Raw genomic sequence first — 19,305 nt, 5'->3', positions numbered from 1 at the left:
GTCACTTGCAATATATTTTTTATACGTTTTTCTCTTGAGATGTTTAATTCTTAGTTGTCATTGTGGGAAATAAAATGCAGATGTTGCTACAGGGAACTATCTTCAATTAATTATCCGAAGACTTTCTTTCTTGGTAGGAAGAGTCTTCAGCCATCTGGGAATATATGATGCATCAATTACAGAGAGTTTCAAAGGTCGTGAAAGACACTTGTTTTCAGTATGTTAAGTTGTTTGACTGTGATTACATTTTAAAGATTATATTGTTTGTCCTCGTTCTAGCTCTTTTGTTGTTTTTCGCATTACAAATTCCTAATGACAGTATTTATAATCAGTTTAAAAAAATGAATTCGAGAAAGTCAAAATTAATCTTTAAATAAACATTTTTAACAACTAAAAAAAAATGTCAAAACACTGCATTCAACTTTAGAGGTCAAAAAGCTGTATTCAACTTTAGCATTGAGGGTCACACGTGGGATGCACGTGGATTTCAACAGGTTTTTCATTAACTGTTTACTACCATTTCTTGTTTTCATTACGTATATTTGTTGATTATTGTCATTGGTTTTTGGTTTACCTGAATTTTGATTGTTCAATAAGATAAGATGATTTTTGTTGCAAATTTTTAACATTTTCTCTCTCTCCCCCTCTCTCCAACTGCTATTTTTAATATAGTTCCGAACTTTTATAAGCTGTTAATTGAAAGTTTTGTGGATATGATATGAGTTAGACAAGATTGTACCTTACTAAGCCCATCTTATTAGTTCTTCTGAGAGAGAGTGGATAATTTTGTTGCTCTTCGTATTTTAATTAAAAAATATGCCCGCAAATGTTTTGTTCTTGACGTGAAATTTCCTTTGTTTGTAGTAATATTTTTTAATCCAATGTATGCCATGTGTGCTTTAGGTGGGGTTGCGCATGATTAGTGAATGGCACTAGTTTTTTGTTCGAGGAGAAACTTGAGCAATTTTTGAATAGGTTAGGACCACAATTGCTTACTGCTGTAATATCTTGTAAAATCCTAACTTTTGAGCCTTTTGCACAGATGATTTGATTGTTTTTTTTAAAGGTATATGTCTTAGATATTACGTTATTTAGTTACTTGCTTGTTATGAACATTATATCTTAACGGTTGTTCTTGTTTTAAAATAGATGATTTTCTAGTAGTTCTTTCCGTAACCTCATATCATTAAAATCTATTATCCATATTCTATTACTCTTACATAGATTTGAGTTCCCTGTAGTTCCTATCTATAATTCTCAGTCACTGCATATTAGTTTTACAATGTTCTTTTATATTCATGTTGTGTAGTTGTTTACTATATGTGATAGTGATAAATTAAATTTTGTTGCCTTTGGAAGCAAGGTTTCCCTTTCTTTTATTAACTTTTTCATCCTAAAATGAAAGACAATTCTAATTTGCATGAGTCGTAGTTTTTGCCTTCAAGGCTAGTTTTTTTTCTCTATAATTGCTGTGTAGCTGATCTCATAATAATATCTTGAGAGGACGCATAGGTACTTCTTTTTATTTAATTTCTTAATGATCAAATTGGACGTGGAAATGGAGAAAGAAACATGAAAATTGCAAATGCCTTCCTTTTGTGGAGTTTCTTTGGCTACCGAGCAAGCAGGTTGAGAAAGTTTTGGCTTGCATAGTTAGAATCATGTGGCTGCCATTCTTTAAGCAAATTAGGCAACCTTACTTCCAAGGTATAATCAATCCCTTGTCTTCAATCCTCATAACTTATGTGAACAATCACTAAAAAAATAATAAATTATGTTATCAGGGAAGAAGTTCTTATTCAGCTTGTGTTAACAGTTATTGTTTCTGTTCTTCGGTTTATTACACACCGCTTGAATTGATTTGTTTTACTTAGTCAACTTCCCTATAATATGCTAGTAAGTTTTCGGTCGTGCCTCTATTGTAATTACTTGGATGATTGTCTAATTCTTTTTATTACCAGTTCTTGCATCCATTTTTTCTTCTTAAGGTATGCAGGTTGCTCAGTATGCTCCTCTAATTTCATATTATTTTTTTCAATCTCATCCGTCTTGGTGAAAAAGAGAAACTGTATTTGACTAAAAGATACTTGATGTTGAATTTTGGTGTAAATGTTTCTTTTTTTGAGATATAAGGTAGATCACGCTCCCAGTTTTTTTTGTTAATGAGCACACTGTCTATGAAAATGGAACCTTTTGTTAAATTTTCTCATAGCCTGACCGGGAATTGGTTTTCTTTCTTGCTTTTATTTTTTAGCATGACCGTAGCTTATGGTGCTTCTTTTTTAAATATATCAATTCTACTAATTATATTATTTATTTTCAACATCATAGCCATATCATGTTTAAAAATAAATTCATGTTTTTCCTTATAATTTGTTATAAATGAAAATAAAAATAACTAAAATCTATTTTTAAAAGTGAAATTCAAAAACTCAAATTATTCTTTCAATAAAAACTATTCAATAATCAAAAAACCCGAAACACTATATTTAACTCTCACAGCAAGACCCACAGGTGCGAAGCACGTGGCTGCAACTAGTCTCCATATATAAGTATATTAGAAATCACGGTTGGTTTATTGTAGCTCCCCTCACATTCTTACCGATGAAAGCTTTCGTCTTTGTTATTTGCCGTTTCTTTTTTTCCCTCACAACTGCTCTTTTTTCCCCTCCCCTGAAGCGTCAGTGTTCTGTTCTTTGCATTTTCATCAGCGTTTCTCTCTCTACTTTTGTGTTATTCTCTTCCTTGCCTTTTCTTTCTTCTTCTCTGTCCGCTTCTTGATTGTCCACTTGTCTCTCTATATTTTGATGGACAAGGAGCCTGTTATTTAGGGCTTTTGACGCTGTCTAGAAATTATTACATGAAGGTGAGATCTTTGCCATATATATATATATATATGTAGACATAACTCTCTCTCTCTTTCTAGTGTTTTTGATCAGATATGATATTTTTCTCTTGTATGCAGGTTGCTTCTCGTCCTTCAATTGGGTACGCTTCTTTTTTCTTCTTCTTTTCTTTTTCTTTTTTTTTTCACTTGGTTTTTTTTCACTTTTTCAACGTTAATGATGAGGTTTTTTTTTTTTTATTTATGTGTTGGTGTTGATTGTTTTTTTTTTTTTGGGCACTTTTTCATCCCGTTTTCAACGATCTTTCGAAATTTTCATTCATCCGTTAAAAGTTAATTGCAATGACTGGTTGAAAGTAATGATGGCACAATAATGTATAGTTGTTATGACTAAGGCCATCTGTACTTATAAAGACTCTTTTTTTGTTTTTTTTTGCTCGACTCCTTCGAATTTGATCGTGACTGGAAGATGATTGAAGCATTGGTTCTACAAAAACAGTTAGGTACTTTTTTTATCCTATATGTGTAGAGAAAAGTGCACCTCTATGATTAAATTTTGAAAGTTTCTTTTTAACTTCTCTCGATGAAGTCATGGTCCCTTATTGGACACTGACTATTATAGTATAACGTGTATTTAACTTGGAAATCTTGCGCTCCTATTAAAATCAAGGTCTTTGCCTAGTTATTTTATCAAAGAAAACTCAGCACTTGTGACTTAGTGCAGAGGGAAAGTCCCCATTGTTCTTTGTCTCCCAACTGGTGTGTGTCATGTGCAGAGAAAATTCAGAACGAGCAGATCATTTATTCATGCATTGCAAGATGGCTCGGAGTCTTTAGCAAAAAGTTTTTGGAGCAGTTAAACTGAAGTGGTGCTTTCTAGCCCAAAGTTGTGCTATTCTGGTGGAGGTTTTTGGGGTTTCAGAAGAGGGAAGAAGGCTCAAACCATAGGGAGAGCAATGCTTTTAGCTGCTCTTTGGGTAACGTGGAATGAGAGAAATCATTGAATTTTTGAGGAGAGTGAGATGGTTGTTGAAAACTTATTTGAAGACTTATTTGCTTCTCTACGGGCTGCAACTGATGCCATTGTCTCTATAATATTAGGTGGGAGGACATTCTGAGTTGAGATGCTGGTGGTGTTGTTATGTAATCTTGTTTTTTAATTTTTTTTGGTTTTCTTTTTGCCTTTTGGATGGATCTGTCGTCCATCTTTAATCTTTTCTGTACCCTTTGCTCTGTGTTTGTTTTTTAATAAAATTTTCACTTGTTTCTTATCAAAAAAACATGTATTTGCAATACTTGTATTTGTTGAATCCATAACCTAATAGCTACATGAAAATCTTGTGCCTGCTTCTGTTTAACATTATCTTGGTTTTTGAGGTTTTAGTTTTTGCTATGTTTTTACTACTTTTGTGTACTTCGACAGAGACAGATACGTAGCCATACATACAAGTGGTTTTTAAATGTTCAAGAGAGTGGGACCAATGAACAAGTACCTCCCCCTTGGGCATTTTTGTTTCATCCTTCGCTACAGAATGATTTTTTTTTTTTTTTTTTCCTTTTTTAGGTCATTTATTTCTAATTGACAATGTTCATTTTATTCAACTTTGTAGATCACTACAATACGAAACACGAGAAGTGAAAAGGTAAAAAGCCGGCGAGATTCACAGGAAGAGGAAAGCTGAGGAGTAACAGAGGAAAGTTGTGCCTTGATAGGAAGTAAGAGAGCAAAAGGGGACAAATAATTGATGCAAAATTTTGAACAGTAGATGTGAGGTTTCTCTTGGCTCTTTTCAACTGTTTCTTATTTTTGGTTTTCTCCCATGACTTCTCTTCCTCATTTCTTTTCGCATTCTGATGGGATAAGGACAGTGCCTTAAACAAACTGGAAGCATTGGCCTTCAAGTTGGTTGGAATTGACAATCCGTGAATTGTCAAAGTACTAAACAACAAGAAATGAAAAAAAAAAGGAAAAAAACAATTAAAAGAGTTCGTCAATTTCTTTTAAAGGTGTTCATCGAATAGAAACTTATGATGTGGAGGTGAGATCTTTGCCCAAAAAAGAATAAAAGAAAAACTCTATGTGTCTCTCTTTTTGTTATATACTATTATTTGCTTATGTTTTTCAATATTACTGATATTTTTAGCTCCAACATTAGCATTGGCGTTTGACTACTGTTACCACTGATTCTAGCTCTAATGTTGGTTTTACCTCTGAAATTGACTATCTTCGTAACTTTGTGAGTGGTATTAGATCAATTAAACTATTACAAGTGTTGGTGTTGCAGATAGGGGCATTTTAAAAGCAGAGATATGATCCCTTGGATTCACCCAATTTATGTTGTAATTCTTACTTGTTTTATATACAAGAAAGATAATATTTTAATTAATATTTGCTATTAAAATCTTCTTAGATACTCCTTACGGCTATGACTATTGTGATCGTACTAGAAATGTTGTTTTTAAGGAAATTGTGGCATTGGCAGACTAAAAAAAGGTAGTTAACTATTCCTTTCTTTTGCTCACTATAACTACTGCAAGATCATCAATATTATTAAACATTTTTTATGCTCCATATTGATTTATTGCAGATACAATCTTATTGGAGTCTTACAGTGTTATTCACAAAAGATATCAATATAAATAACCAACCTCCTTAGCTAAGGTATCTAAATTATTTAATTTCTACTTTTTTTTTTGTACTCATTAAGTCTTTAAATTAAATTTTATTATTTCTCCTTAAAATTTTATTCAGATTGGATTAAATTTACCTTAAATGGTTCTTTCTTTTATCAGCTAAATAGTGACTGAAACTATTAGGAGTATTTTCTAATTCTGGTGATATGCTATTGGATATTGTCATGGTTTATATTTTAAGGTAATTTCTTCTGCTTAAAACTACTGGGAGTTTTCATAATATATGTAGAAGCGCATGTTTTAGTGTCAAATACGAGCACTGTAATATGGCCATTGTTTATAGGTCCAAGAATCTGTTAGGTAATTGATTAGCTCTAGCTTCTGTTTCAATAAGATTTGGAAGCTGGATCTTTTTGGTGTATTCACTCAATTGGTATTTTCCTTAATTATTTCGTATTTATTTCTCTTTTGGGTATGGGGTGCTAGATGTTTTCGTTGGTTTTCTATGTGTGATAGGATTGGATCATTTGAACAAGAAATTATGAAAACCGCTATTGCTGAATTGCATTTTTTGTTCAATGTGAACTGTTTACATGAAAGTATGGAGAATTAATTGGTTTTTATGGAGCAGTGCTTATGTGGTTTTGCCATTTGTTGTGTCTCTCTGTTTTGCTTACTTTTATAAAATCTTCTGTTCATTCCTTTATTTAGGAGAATAAAATTTCATGCTTGGCACTATAGACCTATGATTTTCTGTTATTTATTTTTTTCCCTTTTCTTTTCTTCCTTTTCTTTTTTATTTTTTGTTGTTGCCTGCTCAGGGGTTTATTTAGTTACTTGCGTGCGATTTTTCTTGACCTTCTTGGTACAATACTATAGATTAAAATTTTTTCTTGGCATTATTTGTGTCAGAGTGGGAATTAAATAATTATAACAAATCGTGATACATAGCATTTTTTATTAAGTGTGCATTTTATGTGTTAGTTTGATGAAGTTGATTCGGTTTAGTAGTGGGGGTTCTACAAGTTGTTGAAATTTAAGGAAATGAAGACTTTTAGCATGTTAAAATTGTTTTTGGGAGTTTATCACTACAATGGCAACAATGTAGACTTGGGAACAGCATGTGGAAAATACTACAGAGTATGCTGCCTTAGCATTATTGATCCAGGTGACTCTGATATTATTAAAAGCATGCCTAGTGAACATTGAGTATCCCATGATCTGCATAAGGTCTTAGATTTTGGTCAGTCCTTGCCTCTCTTTCTTTTTTTTTTTTTTTTCTGTTGGGAAGTGAAGTAAGCTTCCAATGTTTGAAAGGTTCAAGATTTTGATATTGGAAGCTCCTTTTATGTTGCTTCTTGATTGTTCTATGGTGACTTTAACTTTTAACTTTTAGGATGTACCGTATCCCATTTTGTGGACGACTTGAATTTTAATTTTATTGTTGTTCTCTATTAAAAAAAAACACGTGCAAAATTCAGATGTAAAGGGAAAAAATAATAGTAGGATGGTCATAGTTAGAAAACATCACAGATGCGCATTAACAAAAGTTCACTACTGTGTGGTCTTTGTTTGTTTCACTGTTTTGAAGGTGACAAAGCAGCGGTGTTCAAGGAATTTGTTACTGGTTATGATGATGATTTGACATGCAGATGTGCTTAAGCTTTTGTGGTCGAGAGGCCCACTGTTTTCCTAGTAGCTGCGATTTTTTGTTCAACCTTGCAAAGTGGCAGTTTAACCTTCTTTTCCCCTATGTTGCTTTCTTGTTTCTTTTTTTCAAGGGATGATGTACCTTGCTCAGGTTTTTCCCTTTTTTTTTTGGTGTGTTTTGATGGGCTGGTAGTTGGTTTTAGTTCTGTTGTCATTTAGTGACATTTGTGCTTTTTGAATGAGATATTTTTTAAAGAAAAAAGACCACTATATTTCTGAAGAAAACTAAACAAAGTTATATTTCTATAAATTTGATAAAAAAAATCTGCATTAAATTTAGAAGCAGAACACGCTCATCCCTCAACTAGTAACTTTAGAATTGCCATCAACTTGATTGATGAGGTCGACGTCTATGTTTTGGTGGCGAACTCTACTCTATTTCTTGATTCCATTTTTTTGGTGCGTGTTTTGTTCTTGAGAAAGTGTGGGAAAATCGAATGAAAGATTGGGTTGAAAGATTCTCCATACATTTTCGTTTGCTCATCTTAGTTGGTTGAGTGAATTTTAAAGGTAATAATTATTGGCTCTGTTCATTTGATTTTTATTTTTTTTATTGCTTTTGTTTCTTAGTTGACTGATCTCTCTTTGATTGTGTTTTCTCAAAGTCATGATTCATGATCATTTTTCAGTGTTTGTTTGTTTGTTTTTTTTTTTTTTTTTTTTTTTTTCCGTTTGGACTAACAATTTCCTACTTTGAAGCTTTTTTCTGAAGCGTTAATTTCTTCATTGGACCAACACTACTGTTGTACTTTTTCCCTATAAGTACATGTTTATTATTTGCTTATGGTGCCTTTTTTCTTCATAAATTTGGCGTTTGACTACATTTCTTGATTTCGCCATCAGACATCTTTTATATTGATTCTTGAATTTATGATTCATCAAGTTGCGTTCCCTTTTTCTGATTTTTAGTGTTGTATGACTTTTTTTTTTCTTTTTTGGTATATTAGATTTTTAGATGCTTCAATTTCAGAGTTAGAACTGGTCTGCCATTGATTTTGGGCACACTCAAGACGACAATACTCGTTTTACCCTATAAGGTGCACATGTTCGTGTTTTTGTTTGTGTTCGATATATGTAATTTGGCTGGGCGTGTAATTTCTACTATGCATTGAGATGTGATTGAGGTGGTTTGAAAAGAATGGGAAGAAAATAGAGTTGGTTGTGTTTGGGAAAGGAGAGATATGATGGGAAAATTGGATGGAGAAAACTTTCTGCTTTCCTTTGACTTTTTATAATGTCGTTCTCAATTTGGCTCTACAAAGCTATAATGATGCACTGCCTCGCTAGTTTTTTGGAGGTTGGGCTTCAAAACCATCTCATTGTTTGCTTAATTGGTCTTTCAATTTCACGTTCAAAATATACACCACCATGGGGCATGCCATTGCCTGCTTCCTATTTCCATATGATTGTCGAGGGTCCTGCCTGATTTGAATCATACAAGTCCGTGATTAGTGTCCGGGTGTGCTGATATAGCTGAGCTTCTCTCCGACAACAAATTTGATGTACGACACACTTACTATCCTGACAGCAGGCCGAGCGCATTGCCTACAGGCTTGTCACCGAACATGGCTGCTCGGTGACTTCACATCACGATAAACAATCTACACAGCAAATCAATCCCAACCGTGGATGGATACTGCAGGCTCCCATTGATGTGCGGCACTTGTCACAACGTCAGACATAGCCGTACACGCGTAAAGTGATATGAAGTAAATTTTATATTTCTCACATCACATGTAATGATCTCAAAATTTCCGTATGGGTAATTTTTAATCTCGAAAATTACTTATATATTCACTATCTTTTAAAACAATGCTGTAGGCATAATATTAGAACATTTGCGGCAATGTTCGGGCCAAAAAGTATGTCACTTATTGGAACGGGAATTTTGCTGGTAGTTCTCCAGTCCTGTTTTTTTTTTTTTAAGCCTTTATTCGTCAGTTTAGGCCAATGTGGAGATTTGTTAATTATGTCTTCAACAAATTATTGGTAAGAGATAACTATACTATTGGTAATCGGATAGGGGACTGCAGCTTCTACTGGGTTACTTACTGTGTTGTACAGCTGGCAATATTTTAGTGACTTCTATGTTATATAAAAATGGCTCAGAGAGTTAATTATATGTAGAGTTACAGAAATAGTAGTCTGAGAGATTGAATTCTTGAACGGGCAAGAATTCTGGGTTTGTAAAGAACTTTTATGGTAAGTGTTTGTTTCTTGAAGAAAGTGGAAGAAACTAAGAGACATTCTGTAATTGAGAGGTTCTTGAGAGACTTGAGAGATTTCTGTATCTTGAGGGTGTAATTGATTCTGATAGTGGATTGGACTGGAGGATAAAACCTCAAACTTGGATGTAGGATTACTGGAATCCGAACTAAGTATAAATCGCTTTTGTCTCGCGCTCTGTTTTTCTTTCTTTTGTTCTTGATTGGTTTTCTCATCTGTGAGATTGTGTCGAGTTTCTGGGTTGATTTTGAAGTTTCAAACTGAGTTGTTCCTTAACAAACGGACCGTTATAAGAACTACAATATAAAAAGGATCTATATTGTGTCATTTAGCATTATTATCTATTAAACCCAAACCAGTCCATGAAACCTACTAACATAACATCACCGGTGATGTTGTGGGCATGTTCTAGTTTAAGTTGGGTGGGTCATTGAAAGTTTTGCACACTTTCTTTTTTTTTCCCCCCCTCTTTTTTTTTTTTTTTTTTTTTTTTTTTTTTTTAAATTTAAGAGTGAGGGAATTTAAACTCTGCACCGTAAATTGAAACCTGATATGAAATTAACGTTAGACCATGTCTCCAGACACTTTCCTTTTAGGATGTTCTTATTTTTTTTCTTGATATTTTAGGGGACGTTTGGAAGGGAGTTTCGGCCCCTGATTCGAATCATGGTTCATTGTTCGCTACAGTATTTTCTCTCATAAAAAATACATGTAAATCAAAAATAATTTTAATTTTATGATTCTAATCCATAAACCAAACATCTCCTTATTTATTTATTTATAATTCAGAGTAGGGGATTTGAACTAATTTTAAGATTGTAGCTGTATGCACAAGAAAATGAAAATGCAGCAAAAAACTCACAAGTGAAGAACACCAAAATTTAGGTTGTCCCCTATAGTAGCTTATAAGGTTTTTTTTTTTTTTTAAATAGAAATTTATCTTTCCTATTTTTCCTTTTTTCTTTTAATTTTTTTAGTGGCGGTTACAAAAGTGATCCTCGAAGTATAGGCTCATTCCCAGATCGTCCCCGTCGCTCTACATTTATTGTACATAAAACCCTATCTGATCAATGTATCATGCATGTCAAAGTTTAAATGAAATGAGGAAAAATAAAAACAAGGGGGAATAGTATGAACTCTAAACTAGGGCTGTACACTGAAAGAGCCATGGATCTTCTCACATCTCAATGAACTCAAATCGTGCAAGAATCAAAAAAATGAGGAGGAATATAAATAGAAAATTTATGTCAAATTCTTTTTCAGATGTTAGCCTATTTTTTTAACACGTGTTAAATAAACTTTCTCAAACAAATCAACTTAAAAATAAGTCACTTTTTTCCTAATATAAGAAGAGTGTCATCCCTCCTTAATCCCTTCCCACGTTTACAACTTTTCTTCCAATTCCCACTCTACTTTTCGTCCCTCAATATTTACACGATTGCCATTGTGTATTGGCTCTGTGCTTTACTTATTGCAATTTCAAGTAAAAAGAGAGTGAAAAGAGGAAAAACCTTCGTATTTGATAAAAAGGAAAAAAAGAAAAAAGAAGAAGAAGAAGACATGAAACGTATTGTTTCAATATTGGAAGAACTTTGTATTGTAATTTTCTTGACGAAAAGAGCCCTCTGCACGAAGAGGTGTTATTAACGTGGGGATTCGATTATTCAAAAAAAAAAAATGTGGGGATTGGAGTAGGGATGGCACTCTTCTAATATATTTAAAAAAAAAAGCTTATTATTAAGTTGATTTGGTAGAGAAAATTGTTATGATACATGTCAAAACAATAGGTTAGAATTTGAAAAGAAGTCTGATATAAAGCACGCATTTAGCATTTCTCAAAAATGAAAAATGCAACTAGAAACTTTTAGAGTTAGTTAGTTAGATTCATTAGTCTGTTAGAAGCTTACTCACCAAGTTGTTAATTTGTTAGAAGCTTACTCAGCAAGTTGTTAATTACTTTGTATATAAAGCTGAGACTGTGTAACTTAATTGGTTAATTGAATGAGAAGTTTCATTTTTCCATTCTATCATTCTTCCGCAATATGGTATTAGAGCGTGTTCTTCCGCTACCCAAATTCTCGTGATTTTTTTTTCTATTCTCGATTTCCTTTGATTTCTTGTTCATACGAGTGCTTCCATGGATTCTTCAGCGTTACCTTCTTCCGGTTCCTCCAATTCGTCACAAGGCAGATCCGCCATTGAGGATCCGATGAATCCTCTTTTTCTCCATTATTCTGATAGCCCAGGGCTTGTACTGGTTTCGCAGCAGCTTACAGGGGACAACTACACTTCTTGGAGTCGGGCGATGATGATAGCTCTATCCGTGAAAAACAAACTCGGCTTCATCGATGGATCTATTCTGCGCCCAGACGGTAAGGATGCAAACCTTCTAAATTCCTGGATCCGGAACAATAACATAGTTATTTCTTGGATTCTTAATTCCGTTTCCAAAGAAATTTCTGCTAGTGTGTTGTTTTCGGATTCTGCCCTAGAGATTTGGATTGATCTTCAAGATCGTTTTCAACAAAGTAATGGCCCTAGAATTTTTCAATTGCGCCGCGAATTAGTGAATCATGTTCAGAATCAGCAATCTATTGGTGTGTATTTCACGAAGTTGAAGGCGCTGTGGGAAGAACTGAGCAATTTCAGACCTTCCTGTTCTTGTGGAAAGTGCTCTTGCGGAGGAGTCAAGGAATTGAATCAATTCTATCAGGCAGAATATGTTATGTCCTTTCTTATGGGATTAAACAATAGCTTTGCTCAAGTTAGAGGACAACTTCTTCTTCTTGATCCATTGCCTCCGATCAACAAAGTGTTTGCTCTTCTTTCTCAAGAAGAACGCCAACGCACTGTCGTTTCTCACAACAGTTCCGGATTGGATTCTGCTTCCAGCTTGGCTTTTGCAACCAATCATGATAGTTCTAAACGAGCTAGTTCTACTAACTCTGCATTTCAGAATTATGGAAATAATAGGGGACAACGAAATGAGAGGCCTCTTAGGTACAAACCTCAGGGGGAGCTTTCTGCTTCTCTTGGCAAACGAGTTTGCAGGCTGCACAAATCAATATATGGCCTGAAATAAGCTTCTCGCCAATGGTACTCCAAGTTTTCGCATTCTTTAATTCAATTTGGTTTTCAACAGTCCAAGTCCGATTATTCTTTGTTCACTAAAGGTACCGGTTCTTCCTTTGTTGCTCTGTTGGTATAGGTGGATGACATTGTTCTCACAGGGCCTTCTTTGGACACAATTAATTCCGTCAAGACCTTCTTACATGGTTCTTTCAAGTTGAAGGATTTAGGACCATTGAAGTACTTTCTTGGCATTGAAATTGCTCGTTCCTCACGTGGGATAGTCCTCTCTCAGCGGCAGTATACTTTACAGCTTCTGGAGGACACTGGTTTTTTGGCCTCTAAACCTGCCTCCCTGCCTATGGATCCTAGACTTTCACTCACTGCAACTTCTGGCGAGCTTCTACAGGATGCTTCTCACTTTAGACGCCTCATTGGTCGTCTCCTTTATGTCACCCTCTCTCGGCCTGACATCACCTTTGCAGTGCACAAGTTGAGTCAGTTTCTGTCACAGCCTCGCGTTCCTCATCTACAGGCTGCACATCAACTTCTTCGTTATCTCAAGACAGCCCCTGGTCAAGGTTTATTTTTTTCCTCCACTTCTTCTTTGCAGCTTCGTGCTTTTTCCGATGCTGATTGGGCCTCTTGTGCTGACACCAGAAAATCTGTTTCTGGTTTTTGTATATTTCTCGGTGATTCTCTGGTTTCATGGAAGGCGAAGAAGCAGTCCACCATATCTCGGTCTTCTGCTGAGGCCGAATACAGGGCCCTGGCTGTCACTACTAGTGAACTTGTTTGGATTCAACAGTTGTTGAAGGATTTTTCTGTTACACTTGATGGTCCTGTTCTTCTTTTTTGTGATAATCAGGCTGCTTTACATATAGCCTCTAATCCCATCTTCCATGAACGTACCAAACACATCGAAATTGACTGCCACTTTGTTCGTGATAAAGTCTCTGCTGGTTTTCTCAAACTCATGTCCATCAGCTCCAAGCATCAATTGGCAGATATGTTCACCAAAGCTTTGCCTTCAACATTATTGTTTCCTTTGTTGTCCAAGATGGCTGTTAAAGACATTCACAGTCCATCTTGAGGGGGAGTTTTAGAGTTAGTTAGTTAGATTCATTAGTCTGTTAGAAGCTTACTCAGCAAGTTGTTAATTTGTTAGAAGCTTACTCAGCAAGTTGTTAATTACTTTGTATATAAAGCTGAGACTGTGTAACTTAATTGATTAATTGAATGAGAAGTTTCATTTTTCCATTCTATCATTCTTCCGCAATAAAAACCTCACAAGTGAAAAACCGGAATTTTATAGACACTCGATAACAAATAAGAAAAAAGAATAGATCCATGAACTAAACTACACCTGAAGGTGGAGTTAAGTGCAGACTTACTAGGTTGTGCTCATATAGTAGCTTGCAAGTTTTTATTTTTTATTTTTATTTAATAAAAAATGTTTTTTTTTTCTTTCTTTAAAGTTTTTAAGGGGTTATTTCAGAAGTGGTCCCCCAAAGTATAGGCTCATTCCCAAGTTACCGCTGGGTTAGTGTGATTTTGATATAATCTTTTTGGGTCATTTTCTGAAGAAACTAAAAGAAAAAAGAGTCGTATTGAAAGGGGATTTGGGATAAATGACCCTTTCTAGGGCTTCTTTTTAGTACGTGGTGAAGTTTTGTTAAATTAGAAAAATAATCATTTATTTGATTAATTTTAGTTTATTGATAATTAACTAGGTGGTTTATCATTAATTAATTAATAATCAACAAATTAGCAGTTTGTCAATGATAAATCTTTGATAAATTAATGATAAATTGATTTATCACTTATTGACTATTATTTATCACTAATTAATTACCGTAAAAAAGGGCGTTAAAAAAAGCTCGGTCCTTTATCTAAAAAAATAATCATAAAAATATTTTGGTCATTTACTAAAAAAAAGTGCTTAAAAAAGATCATTTGCCCAATGTTCTTTGGTTACCTGCGGGATATGATTGCTTTTATAACGAAAAAGGCTTGTAATTAATTTATAAAGAAGATTTAGACTGTAAATAATCTTTTCATGTTGTTAAAAAAAAATTATACTTTCACCAATTTATTTCAGATTTATCTAAGTACTAGTTAATCATGAAGTTTCATTGCTTACAAAGAAAATTAGTTTAGTGCAGCACTAATTCTACTTGGCGAAAGAAAACCAGATAATTAAACACGCATAAAATTTATTGAGTATCGCATATATATATATATGTGTGTGTGTGTGTGTGTGTGTGGAGGAAATTAGCTCTCTCTTTTATATTGGAAAACTCAACTCAGTTTCAATCATTATAATTATTTCTTCTCTTCGTTAAACGCTTTTCTGTCTTCTCCTTCCTTTCGAAAAATCTTTTTTTGCGAACTTGGATCGTCTTCAGCAATGGAGATCAGGCCTTGGAATCCTCTTTCAAGAGGCATTAGATTTTTCCCTACTGAAGTTGAACTGGTCCATTACTATTTGGCTAACAAAGCCACGAACAAGCCTTTTCAAGATCCCACCAACAGATTCCAAGAAGTCGAGCTTTACAACTACACCCCTCACCAACTCAATGGTAATTCGTACATTCGATCAATCTCTTTTTTCGTTTCTCTGCCTTTTTCGGTTTTCTTTTTCTTTTTCTTAATTTGTTATAATCTGATTGCGAATATACGCATTTTTCGATGTCGTTTCGGTTGGTTTCTTTCTCTCTTCAATCCATGATCTGCATGAAAATATAGCTTGTTGTGTTGTTTCTTTTCTGGTTTTTACGTTAGTTTGGTCAGATCTGTCTTCCATTGACGATATGAAAATAGTTTCTTGGTTGTACATTTCTTTTTATAACCTATATATGTATATATAGTTCTTGAATCTTGGTGATCAACGACAGTACTAGTCAAGATGAAGAACAATATTCTGTCCCTTTTTTTTTCCAGTTTCTATGTACTTTTGGTTTAATTTCTTTTTCACTTTTATAAGTTAATCAATAATATTATATCGTTGATCATCAAATTAACATTGACGAAGTGGCTCTTCTAGTTTGTCTTCTGTGTTGTCTTTGTTGTTGTTGTTGTTGTTTTTTTCCCCCCCTCTTCTTTGATTCGTTATATATATATATATATATATATATATATATCTTTTTCTCTTTTTCCTTTCATTCCCCTCCGTTTAAAAACATAACATGAAATCGGTAGTTCTGTCAAATATACAATGAAGGGTTTTCTTCTAATTTGTACTTTTCAATACGTACTAACAGAGAGATATGGAGGACTACATAAAGAAGCAGAAATGTATTTCTTCGTTAAGAAAGTGTTGAAGCATCGAAAAGGAAAACGTCTTGAACGTAGAATAACTAATAATAGTGGATATTGGAGATCTACTACTTCAGAGATAGACATAAAACTCGCCGGAAATTTAGTTGGACATAGGAAGATCTTAGTTTACTACAGCAGAGACGAAGGAAAGACCAACTGGCTCATGTATGAATATAGATTGCCTGATAATAATATGGTGCAGGTATGTATACGACAAATCGTAAACTAAACTTTGATATGATCACCAAATTTTGATATTTCGTCATTTGATTTGTAGTGGTGATTAATTTTTTTGTGATTTTCTACTGCAGGGTGATGATTGGCTGCTTTGCCAGGTGTATCTAAATGAAATGGAGGAAACTAAGTATAAGACTCAGCTTAACTTAGCCTTGAAGTCTGCAGCTATGATCAACTTTCTGACAAAGACAGCAAACAAGCAGGGCAATCCACGGTTGTCATCAGCTCCAACCATGAAATCAAAACAGCTAGATTCCGATCGAATTGTTCCTTCTCATCTCGGGTCTATTTCCACTGATTTGCTGTTTAAGAAGGCTAAATCTGCTCCATTGTAGATTTTCCTTCAAATAAACTTAAGATGGTTTTATTGTTTTCTATTTGATAGTCTCTTTGTTTAGTGCCTTATGTGTGTTGGGCAGAATTTCTTTGCATGAAATATTTTATGTTTTAATCTGGAAACTTTGGGTTGAGAATTGGTTATTAAACTATAGTACTACTGATGCATCACATTCTCTCCTGTTAACTAAGGTTGGATATTGAGTTATCTTGTGTACTAAACTTAGCCAGTGAAAGAACATACACAGATTTATATATGTTTTTGTTTGTGTTTCTGACTTTTTCAATGAGCAAAATCTATAAACTTATAGTATGTTATCACAATTTCTTTCCATGATTTTCATAATTCTGAGAAGCCAGATACAAGGAGAGAATTAGTTCTCTGAGCTCTTTATACTAGTAAGCTAACTTATTCATAGAACTCATCTTATTGTTAGTCTCTCAAGAAATTTAACCCTAATTTATTATATAGGAAAGATGAAATTAATCAAGCAAGAAGCATGGATTTTTGTTAAGAACAAAAAGGTGTGGACCATCTCTTCAATTCATGATGAATCAGAATTAAGAAAGTCTCATCTAATTTGAAGTTAAAATTTTGGTGAGCAATGACAAATTATTGAGTTTATTTCATCACCATAAGTTAAGTACCAAAGCAACCAAATCTGATGTACATGGTCACTTTAAAATTTTCCCTTCTTTTCTTTCCTTTCCTATTCTTTTTTTTTTTTTTTTTTTTTTTTTTTTTTTTTTTTTCAGCAATTGGTAATAAAGTACAATAGTGCAATAATGGATATGTGCATATCATCATTACTCATATTCTAATTAGATTTCTTGATATCTGTCCGAAACATGTTTGGATATGCATGAATAAGCATGTCATCATAATCCAGATCATAATATTTTGTTCAAGAAATAGATACGGTTTGAATAAACTAATTAATTCTGTATTGCAAAATGTCACAATGAAGAATGCTTTGTTATTGTTGTTTGGCAAGTGTTTTGAGTCGTAAAAGCCCAAGTCTTGTGGAAAGTGGGAAACGTGGATGTCTACCATAAAACAATGTCCACTTTCTCCACTGGACACAGAACATGTAATAAAAAAAAAAAATTCCTTGAGATATTTTTACAGTTGCCCTTTCTTTTATTCTTTCATTATTACTTGTTTAAAGTAATAACACTCTCATATGTAGATCACTTTCTATTTCTATCAACTTGGTTTTGCAGTTTGCTTGTTCTAAACACCAAACTGTGGAAAGGTTTTTAAAGTTTTTTTTATTATTATTTATTCTCATGACGACCTTTCCTTTTGCCAAATAACGATTAAAATTTTGCAATTGGTTCTCTGTTATAATAATATAAACCAGTTTGGTGGTTCTGTCATATACACCAATGATACAAACATTGTATGTCACCTTTTTACTTTTTTCTTTTTTGTTTTGTTTTGTTTTGTTTTTTTTTTTTTTTTGAGTGTTGTTAGGGGTAACCCTTCAGAAACTGCAGGGTTATTAACCTTCTCTTTTGGGCCTCTCTCAACAAAGTGTCCTAAAAATTATCATATGTTTCATGTTTCATAAGCAGTGATCATAGATAACAGCATGTTCAGCTTCGCTTCTAATATTTGAATTAATTAAACTTCAAAAAAAAAAAAATACAATATGCCTTAGATTTCACTTTAGATTCATGTTGCTTTGAAAGTTTAATTCAAGTTTTCAAGAAAAAAAATCCGGCCCAAAAAGAATTTGCAGTTGTCAGTTGAATTGTCTTATAATTTGTGGAGCAAATAAGAGCTTTCTAAATCCTAAATTGCCAAACCACATTTTATTAATGGATACTAGATAAGATTAACACCAACATAAAGAGAATAAATAAATCATATAAGACACCAGATATGATACAGAAATTAAACTTGCTCAAAAGCCCTTTTACTCATGTAGAACAACTTATATAAACTCCAGGTAAACCATTTTCTTTCCACCATTTTTTTTAGTCATATCACTACAATATTTCACCTACTAATTTAGTACTACTCTTACGCAATTCCACCTTCTTAATCAACTTAATTGAGTGAACAAGAAGCATTACAAAATGCCCACAAAACATTATACCAAATTAAACACAAAACTCTAGCACCAGATAACTAACTATAGATGAAGTAGTAGTAATTAACAGTCAGCACATCTCCCAAACTGGGGCTTCGGAGTGTGGCGGTTATTCGCCCCTGAACCCGGGTAGTCATGGAGCTCCACATCCATCCTTTCAGCAACAGTTTTCTCCTCCAAGATCTTCTCTGTGGTTACCTATTTGGTTTCAGAGAAAAAGATTAAAAAAAAAATTATATGTCACTTATTTTTAAGAACAATATATGCATGAGTTTTTTTTTTTTTTTTCATCAACAAATCTGATCATATATATACCTGTTTGTGGATGGTTCCTTGAGGAAGATCATGAGCTTGGTTTCCATGCATTAAGCCTCTAATCCCTGAACATGTAACAGAAATATGAGGTTCAAATCATATGATTAAAAAGAAAAAAGAAAGAAAAGAAAAAAAGTCAATATATACTTGTAACTGGTACAGCATTTGAGAATATCAGGTGAGAAAAACACAACACTATAACAAGTACTTGGAGAAAGAGAGTCCTTGAAGCCATTTCTAGCTAGAGCAATATTCTTCTTAGTGGAAGAAGAAGAAGAAGAAGAAGAAGAAGAAGAAGAAGAAGAAGAAGAAGAAGAAGAAGAAGGAGAAGAAGAAGGAGGAGGAGGGATTTAGAAGAAGAAGAAGGAGGGATTTAAATGTTGGCTCTCCTAAAGCCGTTTGATACTCAATTTATACATTTACGTGAGCCAAGTTTAAAGAGAATTTTCTAGAAATTGTAGTGAAGAAAGAGCAATATTCACATATATAGACATTAAAAAGTCAAAAAGGTGA

At 33.7% G+C, this 19,305-nt stretch overlaps 2 protein-coding genes and 1 long non-coding RNA gene across 3 annotated transcripts; 2 read left to right on the top strand and 1 right to left on the bottom strand.

The window, feature by feature from the left end:
* Positions 1–2,562: 2,562 nt before the first annotated feature.
* LOC112090307 lies at positions 2,563–4,014 on the top strand. Its single transcript, XR_002901588.1, has 4 exons — positions 2,563–2,866; positions 2,966–2,988; positions 3,315–3,348; positions 3,622–4,014. It is a non-coding gene; the product is annotated as an uncharacterized LOC112090307 (long non-coding RNA).
* Positions 4,015–14,784: 10,770 nt separating this feature from the next.
* LOC21391963 (NAC transcription factor 29) lies at positions 14,785–16,613 on the top strand. The gene is made up of 3 exons (XM_010091612.2): positions 14,785–15,066; positions 15,748–16,007; positions 16,117–16,613. The coding sequence occupies exons 1-3, from the start codon at positions 14,895–14,897 to the stop codon at positions 16,375–16,377; spliced, it is 693 nt and encodes a 230-aa protein (XP_010089914.1). The 5' UTR covers positions 14,785–14,894; the 3' UTR covers positions 16,378–16,613.
* A 1,687-nt stretch (positions 16,614–18,300) lies between these two features.
* LOC21391962 lies at positions 18,301–19,096 on the bottom strand. Its single transcript, XM_010091611.2, has 3 exons — positions 18,940–19,096; positions 18,793–18,857; positions 18,301–18,675 (listed from the first exon to the last, which is right to left on the bottom strand). Exons 1-3 carry the CDS (start codon positions 19,025–19,027, stop codon positions 18,541–18,543), a joined length of 288 nt encoding a protein of 95 aa, XP_010089913.1. The 5' UTR covers positions 19,028–19,096; the 3' UTR covers positions 18,301–18,540.
* Positions 19,097–19,305: the final 209 nt, after the last annotated feature.

This window comes from Morus notabilis, unplaced genomic scaffold, assembly GCF_000414095.1.
Source record: "Morus notabilis unplaced genomic scaffold, ASM41409v2 Scaffold1202, whole genome shotgun sequence".
NCBI lineage: Eukaryota > Viridiplantae > Streptophyta > Magnoliopsida > Rosales > Moraceae > Morus > Morus notabilis.
The sequence above is the reverse complement of the archived record's forward strand: the minus strand, read 5'-3'. Positions and strand labels throughout refer to the sequence as shown.